Source organism: Hemicordylus capensis, chromosome 2, assembly GCF_027244095.1.
Source record: "Hemicordylus capensis ecotype Gifberg chromosome 2, rHemCap1.1.pri, whole genome shotgun sequence".
NCBI classification, from domain to species: domain Eukaryota; kingdom Metazoa; phylum Chordata; class Lepidosauria; order Squamata; family Cordylidae; genus Hemicordylus; species Hemicordylus capensis.
Window position 1 is genome coordinate 380858554 of NC_069658.1, and position 18156 is coordinate 380876709.

General features: G+C 42.1%; 1 protein-coding gene across 1 annotated transcript in view; it reads right to left on the minus strand.

Annotated features, from left to right (window-relative positions):
* Positions 1-18156, minus strand: part of FOXK2 (forkhead box K2) — an 83832-nt gene that overhangs the window by 40282 nt on the left and 25394 nt on the right. Inside the window, exon 2 of the mRNA XM_053291899.1 lies at positions 4348-4542. Within this exon, the coding sequence (XP_053147874.1) occupies positions 4348-4542 (195 nt within the window). The remainder of the gene's footprint in view (positions 1-4347; positions 4543-18156) is intronic.

The following is an 18156-nucleotide window of genomic DNA, read 5'->3' on the forward strand; positions in this document are numbered from 1 at the left end:
TAAATTTTCCTCCAAAGTGTGTTGCCCTATTAATCAGGGGCACATTTGATTGCCCATATCACTGTCTAAAATCAATTTCAAAAATGTTTATGTAGTTCTACCCTCTACAGGTGCTGCAAACTATACTTTAAGGAGAAATCTAAGCGGCTTAGAAACAAACTTTCATGGGGGAAATTAGCATATCTGGGTCTTCTTTTGCCTTATTCATTTTTGTAGAGGATAACATCCAGAAGTTCCAGCCACTTATCTCATGGAAAAGATGTATATGGTCACAATTGCTTCTCTTGGGATATGTATGTTGTTTGTGTTTTGTTCTGATATGAAAGGACATTTTTAAATGTTGCACAGAAGAATGTTTGTATCAATACCAAAAATAACCAATGCAATTTTTTAGAAACCAGAAACCGGTCATGCTTTACTTCAATCAAGCAAGCAGTATCACATATTAAATTACAGTATGTACTAAAAACATCCAATAAGTAATAACACTTGTATAAAAAGGTAATTTAATTAAGACTCAACTACACCTTCGGCACCACACTGATGCTTTTTATTTATCTTTCTGGCTACAGCCACTCATGCCACATTCAGTGTCACTCTGGGAGATTTCCTAAACTTCAGGAGTGTCTTTTCAGGTGGTGTGATGAACTACAGTGGGAATGAATGGAGAATTAAAAAGTCCAGAATGCATACAGAATATGAATGGGTATGGGTGTGTGTGTGAGAGAGAGAGAGTGTGTGTGAGTGAGTGAGTGAGTGAGTGTGAGAGAGAGAGAAGACGTACACCCCCACTCACTTTGGGTCCTGACTTGTGTACTGCAGCCTTCATTTACTAATCATTTTCAAAGTGGTTATTGTCACCAATTTTAAGACTATAAAAGAAGTGTCTTGTAGAGGAGCTATCATACTGGAGGCAAAACAAAGACAACAGTAACCAATTTATCAAAACAGTATGCCCAGTCATTTATTATGTACATTTTGTGCAATAACAGAGGTTAGTGGGTCTCTAACGTTACCTTTAAAATATTATCATGGGCACCCCAGTACACAACAGCCCCAAAGAACAGTTGGCTATCACAAATAGTTTCTACCCCAATGTGAATTCTGCTGATAGAATTTGCCTGGTCATGCTTCACCAGATTTCAATGATTTAGTTATAGGTCACAGTTCATTCAAAGTTCAATTATACCATTTCGGGGATCCTTGGTAACATAAACTGATGGACATCTACATTCTGCTTTTCCAAGAAATCTGCAAAACAGCTTTTTGTTTGCTTTTTTGTTTCCAGGATGCAAGGTCATCTGCCCTTTGCAAAAAACCCTATGAAGTCAAATGTCTCACCTCTTCACTTTTCATATAAATGAGCTTATTTTCCCACTTTGTTCTTGACTAAATTTAGAGAGCAGTTGATCAATGGACAAATAAAAAGACTGCTATATTTCTGTCATCTCAGTATCCCATCAAATCAGCTATTATTTACCTGCATTACCAAAAACCACAACCCACTTCAACAAAAAATGCAGAAAGCATGTTACACTGTGCTTTTTGCCTACAGTCAGCTGACCAGAAATGCCACAAATGGTGTGAAAATTGTCAGCAATTTGCTTGTGTACACAGTATAGCACATCACATGAAACCTGCTGTGTGAGGAATGCATTGTGTGAAAAAGTTAGGAAATGCTTTTTGGAAATACTGTTATTTAGCACTTTGAAGACTTAGCAAGTTGTTATTTAACATTTTGAAATGTTTGAAAATAGCCCCCCCTGCCCTACCAGAATTGATGTAACAATAGTTTAAGACATAAATATTCTTCCAACCAATACTTTTAGCTTTTTTCTCAATTAATAATACTGTCACTGTTTTCTGATTGTGCATGTGGACAAAAGTCACTCTATACCATGCCTGATCAACTCTGCCTGCCCCCCAACCTTTTTGGACTACAACTCCCATAATCCCCAGCTGCAGTGGCCAATAGCAAGGGATTATGGGAGTTGTAGGCCATTTGCAGAAGGACCAAAGTTGAGCAGCCCTCTACTATACCAACTAAAACAGTTATAATTTGATGATACGTCTTAAAGGTTAAACATACTGTTGCATTCCTAAAACCATATGATTTCAAGCAAAATTTCAGCCTAGTTCATACTTTTACCTTCTTTTACGTTTAATCTAGTTAAAGTGAATTCCAATATTTTGAACATCATTATGACTATGGCGACTCAACTGATTTTGAAATTTGCTACCCAAAATGTTTTCCTTTTCCTTGTGTGAAAGTGATGTAAATGAGCTGCAGTTAGCAACCTAGTCAATAAGAACCCTAAATATCTTGCAGCAACAGTTTCCCACCTTGCTCCTTCCCTCCCATTGGTACACTCTCAAAAACCTCTGCCCATGTCAGAACCAGCACTTTTCTTTATAAAATTACACCTCCAAAGACAAGATCTATAGTGCTGCTTTCCCCAGTTTTGCAGTAGAGAAAGAACATCAGAGCAGCACTCCTATTCCGACCTCACACTGCATTATGTTTTACTCCCTGCACATCTATCCCTAGATACAAGTGTGACACACAGGACCTTTAAAAAGATCACATCAGAAGCATTCCCACTGTAAAGTTTAGTCTGATAATATTTACACCTCTTTTGAAGCTCCCTTTGTCTATCAGCAATTAAGACTGCAGAATGCCATTTTACTTTCCCCTTAACATAGCTAATTCTAGGATTTTACATTTAAAGTGGCTTATGCCAAAACAAAAACACACATTACAACAAAATGCTTCTGCAAGCTGAAACAGACAATATTCTTAAACTCATTCTTTTTAGTTCAAAATTTAAATTAGTTTTACCATTGCACACAAAGAGTAGCAGCCCAAACTCATGCAAAGGGGGTAGGGGTTCACTTATTCCCCTCTTCCCTCTGCAGCCCCCTGTGCCCTCAAAAGTAGATCTGCAGGGGGCAGCAGAGAAAAGGGGTGGGTATAGGGGAAAATCACCCCTCCCACCCAACACAAAATTGAGCCTCTTCTGGCTTGCAGAAGCAGAGATGTGGGGTGGAAATTTTTCTACAGAAAATTTTCCCATACTTAATTTTTCTGTGGAAAGTTTTCCATTTCTAAAGTTTCTATTCAATTACTTGAAGAAAAACATTTAAGATAGAGAGGGGAAATATGGTGAAGGCAGTTTTTAACAATAAAAATAGGTCAGACAACATGCCAAATCTGATCACAATCTATTTAGGGCATCAGGAAAATGTATACAGTCATTTTGTAAAGAAAAAAGTTAATGCAAATGAGGGGGAAAATTTGCATGGTAAGATTTTCCAGAAAATTTTCCTATTCAAATATTTCTGTGCAGAAGTACTAGTCAGGATTAGCACCTCCTTTGTCACAAACCCTGTGCCTATTAAGATGATCTGGGGAGGTAAGGTTATGGTTGCCACTGGATCGTTTGGTGGCAACTCGGGACCAGGCCTTTTCTGTGGCTGACCCAGGGCTTTGGAATACACTCCCTGACAAAACAAGAGCTTCTCCATCTCGGATAGCTTTTAAAAAGACTCTCAAAACACATCTATTTTCTATGGCTTTTAATTAAAACGAAGTTTAAACTGTTTAACTTGTCCATGAACATTTCTTTTTCCAGAATGGGTCTCTCTTCAGATATGCACACCACATGAATAAAATCTGCAACTGGGAGATTTAGGCCATCATTTACCCTGGTTTTTGAACAAATTCTAATACTTCCAGGTATCCCAGCAGATAGAAATCATTGGCTCATCCAATGTTCTTAGACCTACAATTTCCACACATCCACATTTTGCCCAATCACATATAAAGAGTGGTGTTCATTTTTATGAGCAAAAAAGGCATACAGGTGAGGCTGTGCTGAAACCTCCCTCACAGCAACAGCTTATTTGCTGTCCATTGATGTCTTTTTATCTCAGCCAGACCTCAATACAAGAAGTTAGTCTGACTGGGAGAAAAGCACTGGGGGTGCGGTGACAGGAGAACTGACTGTGGAGAGGGTTTCGTGTCGATCCACCTGCAACGTTTGTCTTCTTAAAACTGGACTCTCCCACCACTGCTTTATATACAATATGAATGTGAGCAGACCACATTTGAAGAGATTGGCTTGCTGCCATCACATCTAGCTTGGCCATGAATAGTATTTTAAGTTTAAAATCAGACTAATGTGATAAGGTGGTCATTGAAAACATGCAAAGCTATAGTTTACTTCTAGGCTAAGCTGAGCCACAAGCTGTATTGCATAAGTAAAACCATTTCAGAGGATACATGGCTTCAAATTAATTCTGCAGTCCTATATTAATCCTGCATGCAGTATTACAATGTTTAAATACCTGATTGTTCCTGTGGGAGAAGGGAGAGGGCTGATCAGGTGAGCCATGTTGTCTGGAATGTTTATTGTTAGCGGAGAGATCTGGGGCTGCACAGGTTTCACTGGGGACTGCGGTGACTCCTGTTTTTCTCTCTTTTCATTGGATAAAGCTGTAAATGTTATCTTGATGTTTGTGCTGGGAAACCTGAATGTACATCTGAAAAATAAGAAATGCATATTATCTGGAAGAACAGAACATATGGTATAACTCTATGCAGTAAAAATAACTCTCCTAATATGTAAGCTTGAATACACAAAAAATCCAAAATTGGCAAACTAACAGCAGTGATATGGACTGTATGTAAATCAGTTAGTACCATTGGTCCATGTAAATAGTTTGTTTTTTTAATCCACATTACATAAACAAGGACATATATAATCAAATCCCTGGGGATTCAGATTTCCTTATTGCATGTTTGTGGATAAAGTTTTCAAGAATGAATGCAATCCAAAAAACTTGTTCAAACACAGTCAGTTGGGCTACCTTCAATCACCAGGAGTTGCTTCTGTGGCAATCCAGAGGATCCAACAGCTGACTAAAAAATGACTAAGAAAAACAACAAAAAACATTGTATAGAAAGATATATTCTTTATTCCCAATGCATTTCAAGATTTATTCTTTCAAAGGATGTGGAAATTAATTATTCAACAATACATAAAATGCATGCTTATGCAAATATCTCCAAAAGAGATCTCACCAAGACACATTGTAATGCTAAGGTATAGAAAAAGGGTAACCAGAATGATCAAGGAGTTTAAAGAGCTTCCCTAGGAGGCTGCTAAAGCATTTGGGGTTTATAAAAGACAGTTCAAATATGGGGAAATGACACAAAGTTTCACCAAATCAGTGTGCATAAAGATTAATGTTTCTCTGTCTCATGATACTAGAACTCTGGGTCACCCAATGAAGCTGATGGTCAGTAGGTTCAGGACAGACCAAATGTCTTCTACATACAAGGCTGCCCCTGCTAACTGTACTAAGAGGTACCTTTTAAAAGTGGCTATTCTCTTTGTTTACCAGGGGGAGAGCAACTGGCCCTATCCATCCCCAGCACAGCATCCCTCCAGCAGCTGTTGCTGATGACTATCATATGTTTCTTTTTTAGATTGTGAGCCCTTTGGGGACAGGGAGCCGTTTTATTTATTTTATATCTATGTAAACAGCTTTGGGAACTTTTGTGGAAAAGTTGTATATAAAAATTCGCCGTAATCATACAATACATAATTAACTCATGAAATTCACAGTCACTTGTTTAGACAAATTCATGAAGGATAGATCATTATATTATGCTTCTGAACTTGGAGATTTTATTTAGCTATATTAACTAGAATTAAGTGGAACCTACAAGTTCAGAAGCAATATACCAGATTAAAGTGCAGCGGGGGGGGGGGAGGCGGGCAGAGACGCTGCTGCCTTCATACTCTTCTTGTGAGCCTGCCAGAGGCAATTGACTAGCCACTGTTGGAAGCAAAATGCTGAATTACAAGGACCTTTGGTTTGCTCCAGTTTGGTAGTTTTATGTAAACTGAAAACGAGACAACTACTAGCTCCTCTCTAAACAGGACATTTCATCCCTCCCTACACTACTTTGGTAAAATATGTACTTTGCAAGTGTGCCATTCCACAATTTTGGCTTGCATAATTTTTTCTGCCGGCAGTATCAAGAATCACTGGTAACAGCATCAGACTTAGCCCATTCCAAGAAACATCCTTTGATCAGAAGTACAAATCCCACCAACCTTTGCAACATTAAACCATGTAAAATTTAAAACCTCCAAGACTAACACAGAGAAGAGCCCCAAAGAAACCAAACATAGCATCCTTGCATGAACTAAAAGAATATTGAAAGAGATCTGCCTGCAGGCAGCAGTTACTGTAGAAACGAAGCTCTTCATCGTTTTTCTCCAAGCAGGAGACACAAAAGAGCTGGAAAGCAAGGATCGATGGGAAACAGCTTATAAAGCTGCTTGTCACATCAGCTGCAAGAAAACCAGACACTAATTCATTAAAACTGCCCATGTAATGCTTCTGGAATTTGAGGCTCCATCGTCTGAGAGTACAAAAGAAACGCTGCCTATGGAAACACTGCACTTTTTAGGTATTTGGCATCTTTAAACACAGGCTGGTTGTGTGGTCTCCAAGAGTTCATCTTCAACCTTAAGAACATGAATGAATATAATTTGTGTGGAAACAGATTGCATGTCTACACTTGCTTAGGACTGACAAATGGCTGTTTCAGCAACTTATACAACCTATGTGACTTTGATCTAACACCACAATTTCTTTTAGATCAAGCCAATTTACCCCAATTTCACTATAGGATTATTTCCTGCTCTTAAATTAGTTCATACTATAAGCAGGACAATTTCCACCCCTTTTTAAAAAGCTGCATGGCCCTGTGTTTCCAAGTGAGTGACCCTACCAAAAAGGCTGTGCTTGACTATTAGACATTTCCCGCATAATTCTTTGCATCTCTATCCTGATTGTGTTTAATGGGGCTTACTCTCAACTATGCATTAGACTGCATCATTAGGCAGCTTCTCTTCTCTACTATACTGTGCAGGTAGGTAGATTAGGGGGATTTGGACACAGCACTATCTAGGCCATCTATTATATTAATTCTCGCAGACGTGCCTCTGTGGGGATGCGTCCCGGCAACCCAGCAGATTGGCTGGGCAGCGGTTGGCCACGTAGGGAAGTGGCGCTTGGGGAGGAAAGGAAAGGAAGGAAAGCAGGCAAGCAGAGAGGAGAACTGAACGGACTGGGGCAGAAGGGAGGGAGAAGCTGTGGGGAGAGAAAGTGGCGGAGCCTGGCTGAGCATAGACAAATGGCTGGCTGCTTCGGAAGACGCTCGCTAGAGGCAAGGCCGTGCAGGAAGGAGCCGGCTGAACGCTTGGCCGCCCGACTCACCAGGGACTGGAGAAAGGAGGAGGCTGCAACAGCCAGTGGGGAAAACACAAGCAGGCTAAAAAGCAGCGGGGTGGGGAAGCACGAATGAGAGAGAGAAAGAGGAGAAAACGGAGGGGGGAGGAAGCTGTGGCAGAAGGCTTGGGGGGAGGGGCCTGGGGCAGAAGGCCTGGGGGGAGGGGCCTGGGGCAGAAGATGGGGGGGAGTATACTGTGGAGGCAAGTGGCGGGCCGTGGAGCCGGTATTTGGCCCAGCGGCCCGCCCTGCCCGCGGAGGCCAGGCGGCGGGGGGCCACGGAGACCAGGTGGTGGTGGTGGCCCCAGCTTGCCCGTGGAGGCAAGGCACCCGTGGGAGGCCGGGGTGGGAGGGAACCTGGTGGCAAAACTTCCCTGTTTGACGCCTGGGAGGAGGAGCAGCAGCAGCAGCGGGGCCCTTTCCGGCCTGCCACCCGGTAAGGCCTGTGGCAGCAGAGGTAAAGAACTCAGTGCGGGGAGGGGGAGGGCAAGAGAGAGTGGGGCAAGAGGGAGAAGGGAAAAGCCAGCTCCAAAGAGCCAGCGTGGTGTAGTGGTTAGAGTGCTGGACTAGGACCAGGGAGACCCAAGTTCAAATCCCCATTCAGCCATGATACTAGCTGGGTGACTCTGGGCAAGTCACTTCTCTCTCAGCCTAACCTACTTCACAGGGTTGTTGTGAGGAGAAACTCAAGTATGTAGTACACCGCTCTGGGCTCCTTGGAGGAAGAGTGGGATATAAATGTAAAAATAAAATAATAATATAATATAATATAATATAATATAATATAAAGATGCTCTGTGCGGGTCGGCTAGTATTGCACTAATTCAAGTACAGCTCAAGCAGCTCTGCATGCTTCCACCAAGGTCCTGATAACATTTTCTTCTATTAGTATTCAGGTCCCATTCCCAAGGTCTTAAAAAGGAGGATACTTAGTAAATTGTTTTTAGAAACATGAAGGGAACATGAAGGCTCCTGACTAAACTTAGTAGTCAAGGGATAAGGGGACAGGTCCATGTGTGGATTGGTAACTGGTTGAAGGACAGGAAACAGAGAGTAGGAATAAATGGACAGCTTTCACAATGGGAGTAAGTAAGAAGTGGGGTTCCCCAGAGATCTGTACTGGGACCAGTGCTCTTTAAATGTTCATAAATGATCTAGAAATTGGGCTAAGCAGCGAAGTGGCCAAATTTGCATATGCCACTAAACTATTTAAGATAGTGAAGTCAAATCCAAAACAGATTGTGAGGAACTCCAAAAGGCTCACTCCAAACTGGGTCAGTGGGTGACAAAACGGCAAATGTGGTTCAATGTAAGCAAGTGTAAAGTGATGAATATTTTTGGGCAAAACCCCCCAACTTCATATATACATTGATGGGATCTGAGCTGTCAGTGACTGACCAGGAGAGACATCTTGGGGTCATGGTGGACAGCTCATGGAATGTGTCGACTCAATGCGTGGCAGCTGTGAAAAAGGCAAATCCCATGTTAGGGATCACTGGACTGAAAATAAAAATGTTATTATTATAATGCCCTTATACAAATCTATGGTGCAACCATATTGCACCAATTCAAGTACTATCAAATACTTATACTATCGGTTAATGATTTGCCTGCAAATTAGTACTATATTAAAACGCTGCATTTTCCATGTATTATTATGAAACAGCTAAGGTAAACAGCAAGCACTACAATCAGTTATAGGTAGAGTTTGAAAGGACATATATAACAGAAATATTAAATTTGAGTTTGTTTATTAATTTATATACACATATACAACAGAGTAGAGATAAAATACCAAAACAAAGGCTAGGTATGTACCTCAAGCCACAATACTACCTACTTGGAAGAACATGTATCTTTCCATCATTTGATAACTTGCATTTCACCATCTACTAACACAGGCTACTAGAAGTGAGAAATCAGTTAGGAATACCAAATATATTCTATTCATTTCCTTGCTATCATTGCCCAGCAATATGAACAGGTTTTTTTTTTCAATCTCATTAACTCATTTGCAAATATAACCATCAAGTCCATTTCACACTTATCTGTTCCAGCTCTCAAAAGTTATGTACAACCAAACTCAGTGTTTCATTTAGACATAGTGGCCCAGTTCACACAACCGGAAGCTTCAGTTTCCCATGATATGAATGAGTCTGGAAGAGCCATGGGCACCTACGCTCCCCACTTCCTTCCCCTTGCTTGTGAGCAAGGGGGTAAATAGAGCTTCCACATTAAAAACAAGCCAAATTGCCTATTACACAGAGACCTGCAGTTTGTTAGCTACTTACAGATAGAACATATCATGGTTTGATATCCTGGTTTATTCAACAGACACAGTTAAACCACAGTTCCCCAAGTTCATATGCAAGAGGGAACTACAGTTTTTTTTCTAATATGAGTGCAGGATTTTTCACTCTCCTCCTTTCATTTGCAAGTAAGAAAAAAAAGAAGGGCAAGTGCAAGAACCCATGGCTCTCCCAGGAGTGTTCACATAGCAAGAAACCATGGCTTCCTCTTATATGTAAACCAGGCCCGTATTTACACCAGCTTCTGTAGAGAACAACTTTCTTAAAACACACAACCCCCCCCCCCCCACTATTCAGTTTGTGGAATAATTTATTTTTGTGAATTACTTCAGCAGCCAAAAGATGAAAGGAATCTACAAATAACACAGGCTGCTACAATGGCCAATCCAACAAGAAAGTAGCCTTGTTTACAGTCTCAGCACTGTACAACAGTTTAAAGCCTAGTTAATCTGTAATCTCTTACTTCCACACTCACCTGGACAACCTCAGTTAGCATGTGGTCCAACAAGATCAACATATCACTTAAACCCAACCACCCATGAAGCAGTGCAGCTAAGCATTTTTCATATTAACCATACCCTGGCTAACCATTAAGAGCATTTGGTGATCTGTAATTTATTTATTTTTTGCATATACTTTTTATTCAATTTTCACAACATCAAAAGACAAACACAAATAGTACAAACACTCACAAACACACACAATAAGGACTTCCATCTCATCCTTGGAACAAGTGTTGTTAACAATAACCAAGATCTTGCCTATAGGTTAAACATTCTCTCCCCAGTAGTTCATGTAACGATATCTTTAATTGTTATCAACACGTCTGCATTGGCCCAAATCATCTATTCTCATATGCGTTTTATATCTATCTAAAAAGAAAGTATACTCCCTCACATCTAAGTTTTGATTCTCCATATGTCATGTCAACCATATTGAAGAAAAACTCTTGGTGATTTCCCATCATTTTTCCTCAAATCTGTTTTTTCTCTATCAGCCTGCGTTGAGACAATTCCATTAAAGTCTCCCGTTAATATAATCTGTTGCCTATCTATCTCTGTTAGCTGTTTTTCAATTTTCTATAGAATTCTACTTTTGCCTCATTGGGGGCATATATGCCCACTACTATGTACTTTGGATCTCCAACCTTTATTTCTACCACCAATACTCTTCCATAATCATCTTTATATAACAATTTTGGCTCCAAAAGGTCTTTTGTATAAGAGACTATGCCCCCTTTTTTTCTTAATGTCTAGGGTTTCAAATTGCTAACCTAGTGCTTTATTTTGTAAATACTTTCTATCTCTCCATTCTTATATGCACTTCCTGTAGGCAAATCAAATCCAGTTTCCTTTTTCTCAAATCGTGAAATATTTTTTGGTGTTTTGTTTTTATGTTTAAGCCATTTACATTTTTTTAAAAAAGAGTTTTAATTCCATACTGACTATTTGTTTATATTGCTAATTCCTCCCTTATTTAGCGCCCTATGTCTTTTGGACGTCGTCTGAAATCTGAAGATCATTCCTATACCTACAAAGAAATTGTTTTACTTTTAAGTCTTCGGTTAGTCTATGTTTCTTATCTTTAAAAGTAAAGGTAACCCCTTGAGGGAACTCCCATCTAAAGGGGATTTTGTTTTGTTTTAACATATCAGTCAAATCTTTGTAATCTTTTCGTTTCATAAGAAATCTTCTTGGGATTTCTTTCATCACCATTATAATTTGACCGTTAATTTTCGATTTATCTTGAAAATGGGCTTGTATAATACGATCTCGAGTAGATTTGGAATTGAGTTGGATTATGCAATCTCTGGACACTTTATGGGAGACTGCAAAAGTGTTGTTTACTCTGTAGGCATCTTCATCCAGTCCTTCTATGTTAGATATATCCACCTGCAAGAGTTTAGCTAATTCATTTGTCAGAACATCTAGTAAATTTTGAGTAGTACTTTCTGGAATTCCCCTTATTCTAAGCATTCTTTCCCTCTGCACCATTTGCAACATTGCAAATTGGTCGGCTAACTCTTCCTTTCCCTTTTCCAGTTATTTTATCTCCTGGCTTACAGCTTCTACTTTTTTAGAAGTTAACTTAGTATCCTCCATCGTTCTCTTGCTTATTTCTTCCAAGTTGTTACATTTGTTTAAATTGTCTGTGATCCCTTGTTTCATCACTTGTACCTCCTTATTCAACTGCAACATATCTTGCTTTAAAACCTGTGAATCTGCTTTTATCTGTTGTATATCCTCTTTAAGAGTTTGCATATCATTAACCATAGACTGTACTACTTCATTATTTGTATCTAGTTTACTATTAATAGCTTGAAGTAACTCCCAAATTTCACCAGTGGACCTTTCCACTTGGGGAATCGTTCCCACTGATAGTTTTCTAGGCATATGGGTTTGGGTTCCAGTTGGAGTATTCTTATTCTTAGACATTCTAATATACAAGACTACAGTAACAAATTGGATGTTTACAACAAGGTTAACTCTTTAGCCAATATACTCCTCCTGTAACTTCAAAGGGGGAGGAATAGTTTCCACTTTGAATCCAATTCACCCTTTAACTTTTTTGAGTTCTTCTTTACTCAAAGTGTATCTGTTTGTTCACTCTGTTATATAGTCACAGGTTTCCTCAAGTTCATATTTGTAGACTCACACTAAAAAATCAGCTGTACCAAAAGGAAGGTAGAAGCTATACTTCACGCTCTTCAAAGCACCACAAGACGCCCAGAAGTTCACTGTAATCACCTCCGTGTTGTCCAGCGTCGAATCTTTACACTTAGAATAAAATTGTAGACTGACAATGTCTTAGGGAACTTTGACTAGCTTTGGCTAAATTAGTTCACTTTAAATTACTTCAACAGAATTGGTAGCCGTTTGAAAACATAAAGGTTAGAGTTGGCATTAAACATCCCTCTTTTCCAAAGATACTGCAGAGGTATAGCTCTTTTTCTCTGTAGATATACTTATAAAGTTTTAGTCACTCTCTATATAGAGTTATAGTATCTCGACCACACCTTGGCATCCAGAAGCAGCCAGGAAGCATTGTTGGATAGGGCTCTCTCGCAAGTTATTTTCCTTGTTCTTTTAGATGAGATTCTTAATAAATTCCTTTGTTACCTCATTGGCATTTAGTAGAAATTGCAACGCTTCCGAGCTTGGTTTTCAGGCAGCCTGAACTCCACACTGCAGAACTCTCCTTGACTCTAGCCCTGTCGTTCGACTGGTGCGAAGAGACTGCAGCTTCCCCACGCCCCTTCACAACAGGAGCTGACTTCTCCGGGCTGGTGAGTCTTCTACACCTCCCACTTTAATCCGGTGGGGTGAGGGGTAGTTATAGAGTCCCCCACCAGTTACTTTCTGCAGGTCTTCTCTCGGAACTTGGATACTCAAAGAGAAGCGTCTTGCTCGGTCAGCGTCGGAACCGGAAGTCTGGTGATCTGTAATTTTCTACGTTCATTATATTAAATAATTTCCTTCAACCTGTGTTGGGAACTTGAACCATTTCTCTACATATTTAGTAGCTCCTTTGAAACTTAATTAGATTTATATACCGCCCTTCCAAAATGGCTCAGGGCGGTTCACAACATGATAAAAACAATTAAAACAAATTAACAATTAAAATCAAACTATTAAAACACAATAAAACCAATAAAACAGCTAAAAGCCCTGAAAATCAGGGCAACAGTTTAAAACCGTTTAAAACAGTTAATCATTTAAAACTCTGGAAGGCCAGGCCAAATAGGTAGGTTTTAAGGGCTCTCTTGAAGGACAGCAATGATCTCAAATTACAAATTTCTGTTGGGAGTGCATTCCATAGCCCAGGAGCAGCTACAGAGAAGGCCTGCCTCTGCGTCACCACCAGACAAACCGCTGGCAACTGGAGACGGACCTCCTCAGATGACCTTAACGTGCGGTGGGGATCATGTAGAAGAAGACGCTCTCTTAGATAACTCGGACCTAAGCCATTCAAGGCTTTAAAGGTAATAACCAGTACTTTGTATTTTGCCCGGAAACATATTGGCAGCCAGTGTAGCTGTTTCAAAACAGGCATAATATGGTCTCTCCGGGTTGCCCCAGAGACCAATCTGGCTGTCCCATTCTGAACTAACTGAAGTTTCTGGACTATGTACAAAGGCAGCCCCACGTAGAGCGCATTGCAGTAGTCAAGCCGGGAGATAGGTGAAACAGTGGACCACCTAATCAGCTGTTGTAAAAAGACTGCACAGACTGACTACAAAGAAAGGCATGACAAGGTAGCAGGGATGATACACTGGCACATCTGAAAAAAAATACAAGCTACCTGTAGCCAAAAATTGGTGGGACCATAAAATTGAAAAAGTTGTAGAAAATGAAGATGTAAAAATATTATGGGACTTCCGACTACAAACATCTGCCACACAATACACCAGATATAACTGTAGTCGAGAAGAAAGAAAAACAAGTCAAAATAATTGACATAGCAATACCAGGGGATAGCAGAATAGAAGAAAAAGAAATAGAAAAAATCACAAAATACAAAGATCTACAAATTGAAATTGAAAGGCTGTGGCAGAAAAAGACCAAAATAATCCCAGTGGTAATTGGTGCCCTAGGTGCAATTCCAAAACAACTTGAAGAGCACCTCAACACCATAGGGGCCACAGAAATCACCATCAGCCAATTACAAAAAGCAACTTTACTCGGAACAGCCTATATTCTGTGACAATATCTATAATAACAGCAACAACACTGACAATAAAATTCAGCCATCCCAGGTCTTTGGGAATAGCAATAGCAATAGCAATAGCACTTACATTTATATACCGCTCTATAGCCAGAGCTCTCTAAGCGGTTTACAATGATTTAGCATATTGCCCCCAACATTCCGGGTACTCATTTTACCGACCTCGGAAGGATGGAAGGCTGAGTCAACCTTGAGCCCCTGGTCAGGATCGAACTTGTAACCTTCTGGTTACAGCGCGGCAGTTTTACCACTGCGCCACCAGGGGCTCTTTGTCCAGACTCAGTGTCTGGATAAAACAAACCACCTGCCTGACTGTGTAAACAAGAAATAATAATGTAAAGAGGATAGTATGCTATCTACCTTTTTCAGGGAATTGGTTCATTAACTGTGATTTCCTAGAGTGCTTCAGGTTGATCCTTGCATAGAAATTCACAGAACTGTGTGCAAGAATCAGTCCTACTTCAGAGGACAAGGGATATTGGGGCCTTTCACTACCAGGCCACCTGCTGATATGGAAGTGTGGTAGGAAAAGAAGTGAGATATCTTCATGCTTCTTTGCTTGATGTTGTGGACTGCAAAGCAGTAGTTCTCAAACTCTTGGGTGTGCCTAGAAGGAATGTGTATTCTCAAAGTTCCAGAGAGAATAGGATTCTAAGGCAGATCGAATCTTCCTTCCCTTGCCAGCCAAGACATAGGTGGTTTGAATGCCTCCTAGTAGAAGATCTTCACTGATTCACATTGGATTTGTGGGGATGACTGTTGCTCCATTTGCCCCCATCATCCTGATGCAATCTGATTTGGAATGAACTGCTGCTTTGATCCAATGCTGGTGGTTTTAGGAGAGATCCGATATGTTTTACTCTGTTCTCATTTCTAATGCTGATGTACTTTTAGTGCCCCAATCAACAGATATTGCTCATAATAGTAAGCTACACGCACATTACTGTGTGCAAAGGTTTCATAGCAGACTATGCAATTGCTTGTTGATGGGTTTGAGTGGGAGGCAGACTAGGATTAAATGGGGAAGCTTAAGATCAGAGTTTGAAAAGCCCTGTCATAAAACTCAAGAGGCTGTTAAAAACTGATAGTAGCTCAGCTGCTCGTTAGGCACTGATCAGCCTTCTGTGGCAGTGGGATAAGTTACGAGAGGTGACAAGGAGCTGCAAGGCCATTCCATCTGCCTGCAGGGACTAAGAGCTGAAAGGCCATTCCATGTGCCTGCAGGGACTTACCAACTGGTCCCTCTGCCTCCTGTGATGCTTCCAGCCCAGACGGGGAGCAGCCTGCTTGTCTGCTGCCAAGTTCTAGCTGGCTGATTGCCAGCCCCCAGACTGTTGAGGAGATCCACCTGGAGCCTTGTTCTGGGAGCTACACGTGAGAGGTGTGGCTCTCAAGGCTTGTTGGCTCAAAAGCAGGGAGGCCCGCCAAAGGCGTAGCCATCAGGCCGCCAAAGGGGGCCGGCCTTTGGGGCTGGGCCTTCAAGGGTGGGACTGAGAGCTGGGGGGTTGGGTTGGGCCTGGCCTTTATCAAATATGTGTTTGGGCTCTCTTGAGGGCGATGGTGCTGGGAGTGCACCCAGCATTTCTGGGGCAGCTATTACTGTTGTGGTGGGGAATAGAAGAATTGGCACAGACAGAGCAGCTGGCCGTTACAGGGGAAGGGAAAGTAGTAACTTAGTGACTGTTTCCACTTCCAACTGCGCTGTCAACTCTCAGGCCTCAAGGAGCAGCCCCAACGACCCGCAGTCTGGCCTTGCTCCTCTGTAATGCCAGGTCAGTTCAGAATAAGACCAAAATTGTCCACGATTTGATCGTGGATGAGGGAGCTTGACCTGGCATGTATAACTGAGACCTGGTTGGGGGAGGCGAGTGGTCCTGTGTGGGCTCAGCTTCTCGCACCAGGTTATTTTGTCGTGGAGCAGGCTAGAGGATGTGGGCGGGGGGTGGGGGTGGAGTGGCTATGGTCCATAAGAATACCATTTCCCTTACCAGGGCCCCTGTGAGACAGCTGACTTATATCGAGTGCATATTTTTGCGGCTGGGAACTAGGGATAGATTGGGGATTCTGTTGGTGTACCGTCCACCCTGCTGCCCAACTGACTCCCTAACTGAGCTGATGGAGCTGGTCACGGAGTTGGTGTTGGAGTCTCCTAGACTTTTAGTGCTGGGAGGACTTCAGTATCCACTTTGGGACTGACCTGTCTGGTGTGGCCCAGGAGTTCATAGCGGCCATGACAACTATGGGCCTATCCCAATTAGTTTCTGAACCAACTCATGTTGCCGGCCACACACTCGATTTGGTCTTTTGTTCGGATCAGGGGGGTGTTCCTTGGGTGGGGGATCCAGTGGCTTCCCCATTGTCATGGATGGACCACTACCTGGTTAAAGTTGGTCTCACAGCCGTAATCCACCCCTGCAGGGGTGGTGAACCTATTAGGATGGTCCATCCGAAAAGGCTGCTGGACCCAGTGGGATTTCAAAAGGCCTTGGAGGATTTTGACGTTGGTGCAGCCGGTGATTCTGTCGATGCCCTGGTGGGAACCTGGAACAGGGAACTCATCAGGGCAGTAGACATGACTGCTCCTAAGCATCCCTTCTGACCTGCTGCAAAAATGGCCCCTTGGTATACTGAGGAGTTGCGGGGGCTGAAGCGGTTGGGTAGGTGACTAGAGCACAAGTGGAGGATTACTCGGTTCGAATCTGACAGGATACAGCATGTCACCCATTTGAAGAGTTATGTGGTTGCGGTGTGTGCGGCCAAAAAGAGCTTTTGGTCTGCGCGCATTGCGGCTGCAGGTTCGCGCTCAGCAGAGCTATCTCGGGTTGTGAGGAGTTTGAATTCTGCTCCTTCTACTTCAAATAAGTCCCCGGGGTCGTTCTGCTGTGATGCCTTTAATAGTTTTTTTGCAAACAAGATCTGTATTCGGGCCGACTTGGACTCCACTCTTTTTCCAGGGTCTATGGAGGAGGTGTCCAGCAATCCCTCTTGCAGTATTAGCTTGGATCAGTTTCAATCTGTGACTCCTGAGGATGTGGACAAGCTGCTTGGGGCGGTGAGGCCTACCACCTGTTCTCTGGATCCTTGCCTGACTTGGCTGCTTCTATCTAGCAGGGAGATTGTTGGAGATGGCCTAGTTAATATCATAAACGCATCACTGAGGGAGGGTAGGGTGCCCCCTTGTTTGAAGGAGGGATTGATTAGACCACTTCTAAAGAAGACTTCTTTGGATCCCTTAGTGATGGACAGTTACAGGCCAATCTCCAATCTCCCCTGGTTGGGCAAGGTGATTGAGAGGGTGGTGGCCGACCAGCTCCAGGCAGTCTTGGAGGAAACTGATTATCTAGATCCATTTCAAACTGGCTTTAGGGCTAGCTATGGGGTTGAGACCTTTACCGGGGAATCGACAGAGGGAATGTGACTCTGCTGGTTCTCCTGGATCTCTCGGCAGCGTTCGATACCATCGACCATGGTATCCTTCTGGATTGCCTGGGGGAGTTGGGGATAGGGGGCACTGCTTTGCAGTGGTTCTGTTCCTATCTCTCCGGTGGATTACAGATGGTGGAGCTTGGTGACAGCTGCTCCTCAAAACAGGAGCTGTTATATGGAGTCACCCAGGGCTCCATTCTGTCACCAATGCTTTTTAACATCTACATGAAACCGCTGGGTGAGGTCATCAGGAGGTTTGGTGCTAGGTGTTATCAGTATGCTGATGACACCCAAATCTACTTCAGGAAATTGCACTCATTCTCTAAATGCCTGCCTACAGTCAGTAATGGGCTGGATGAGGGAGAACAAATTGAACTTGAATACAAGC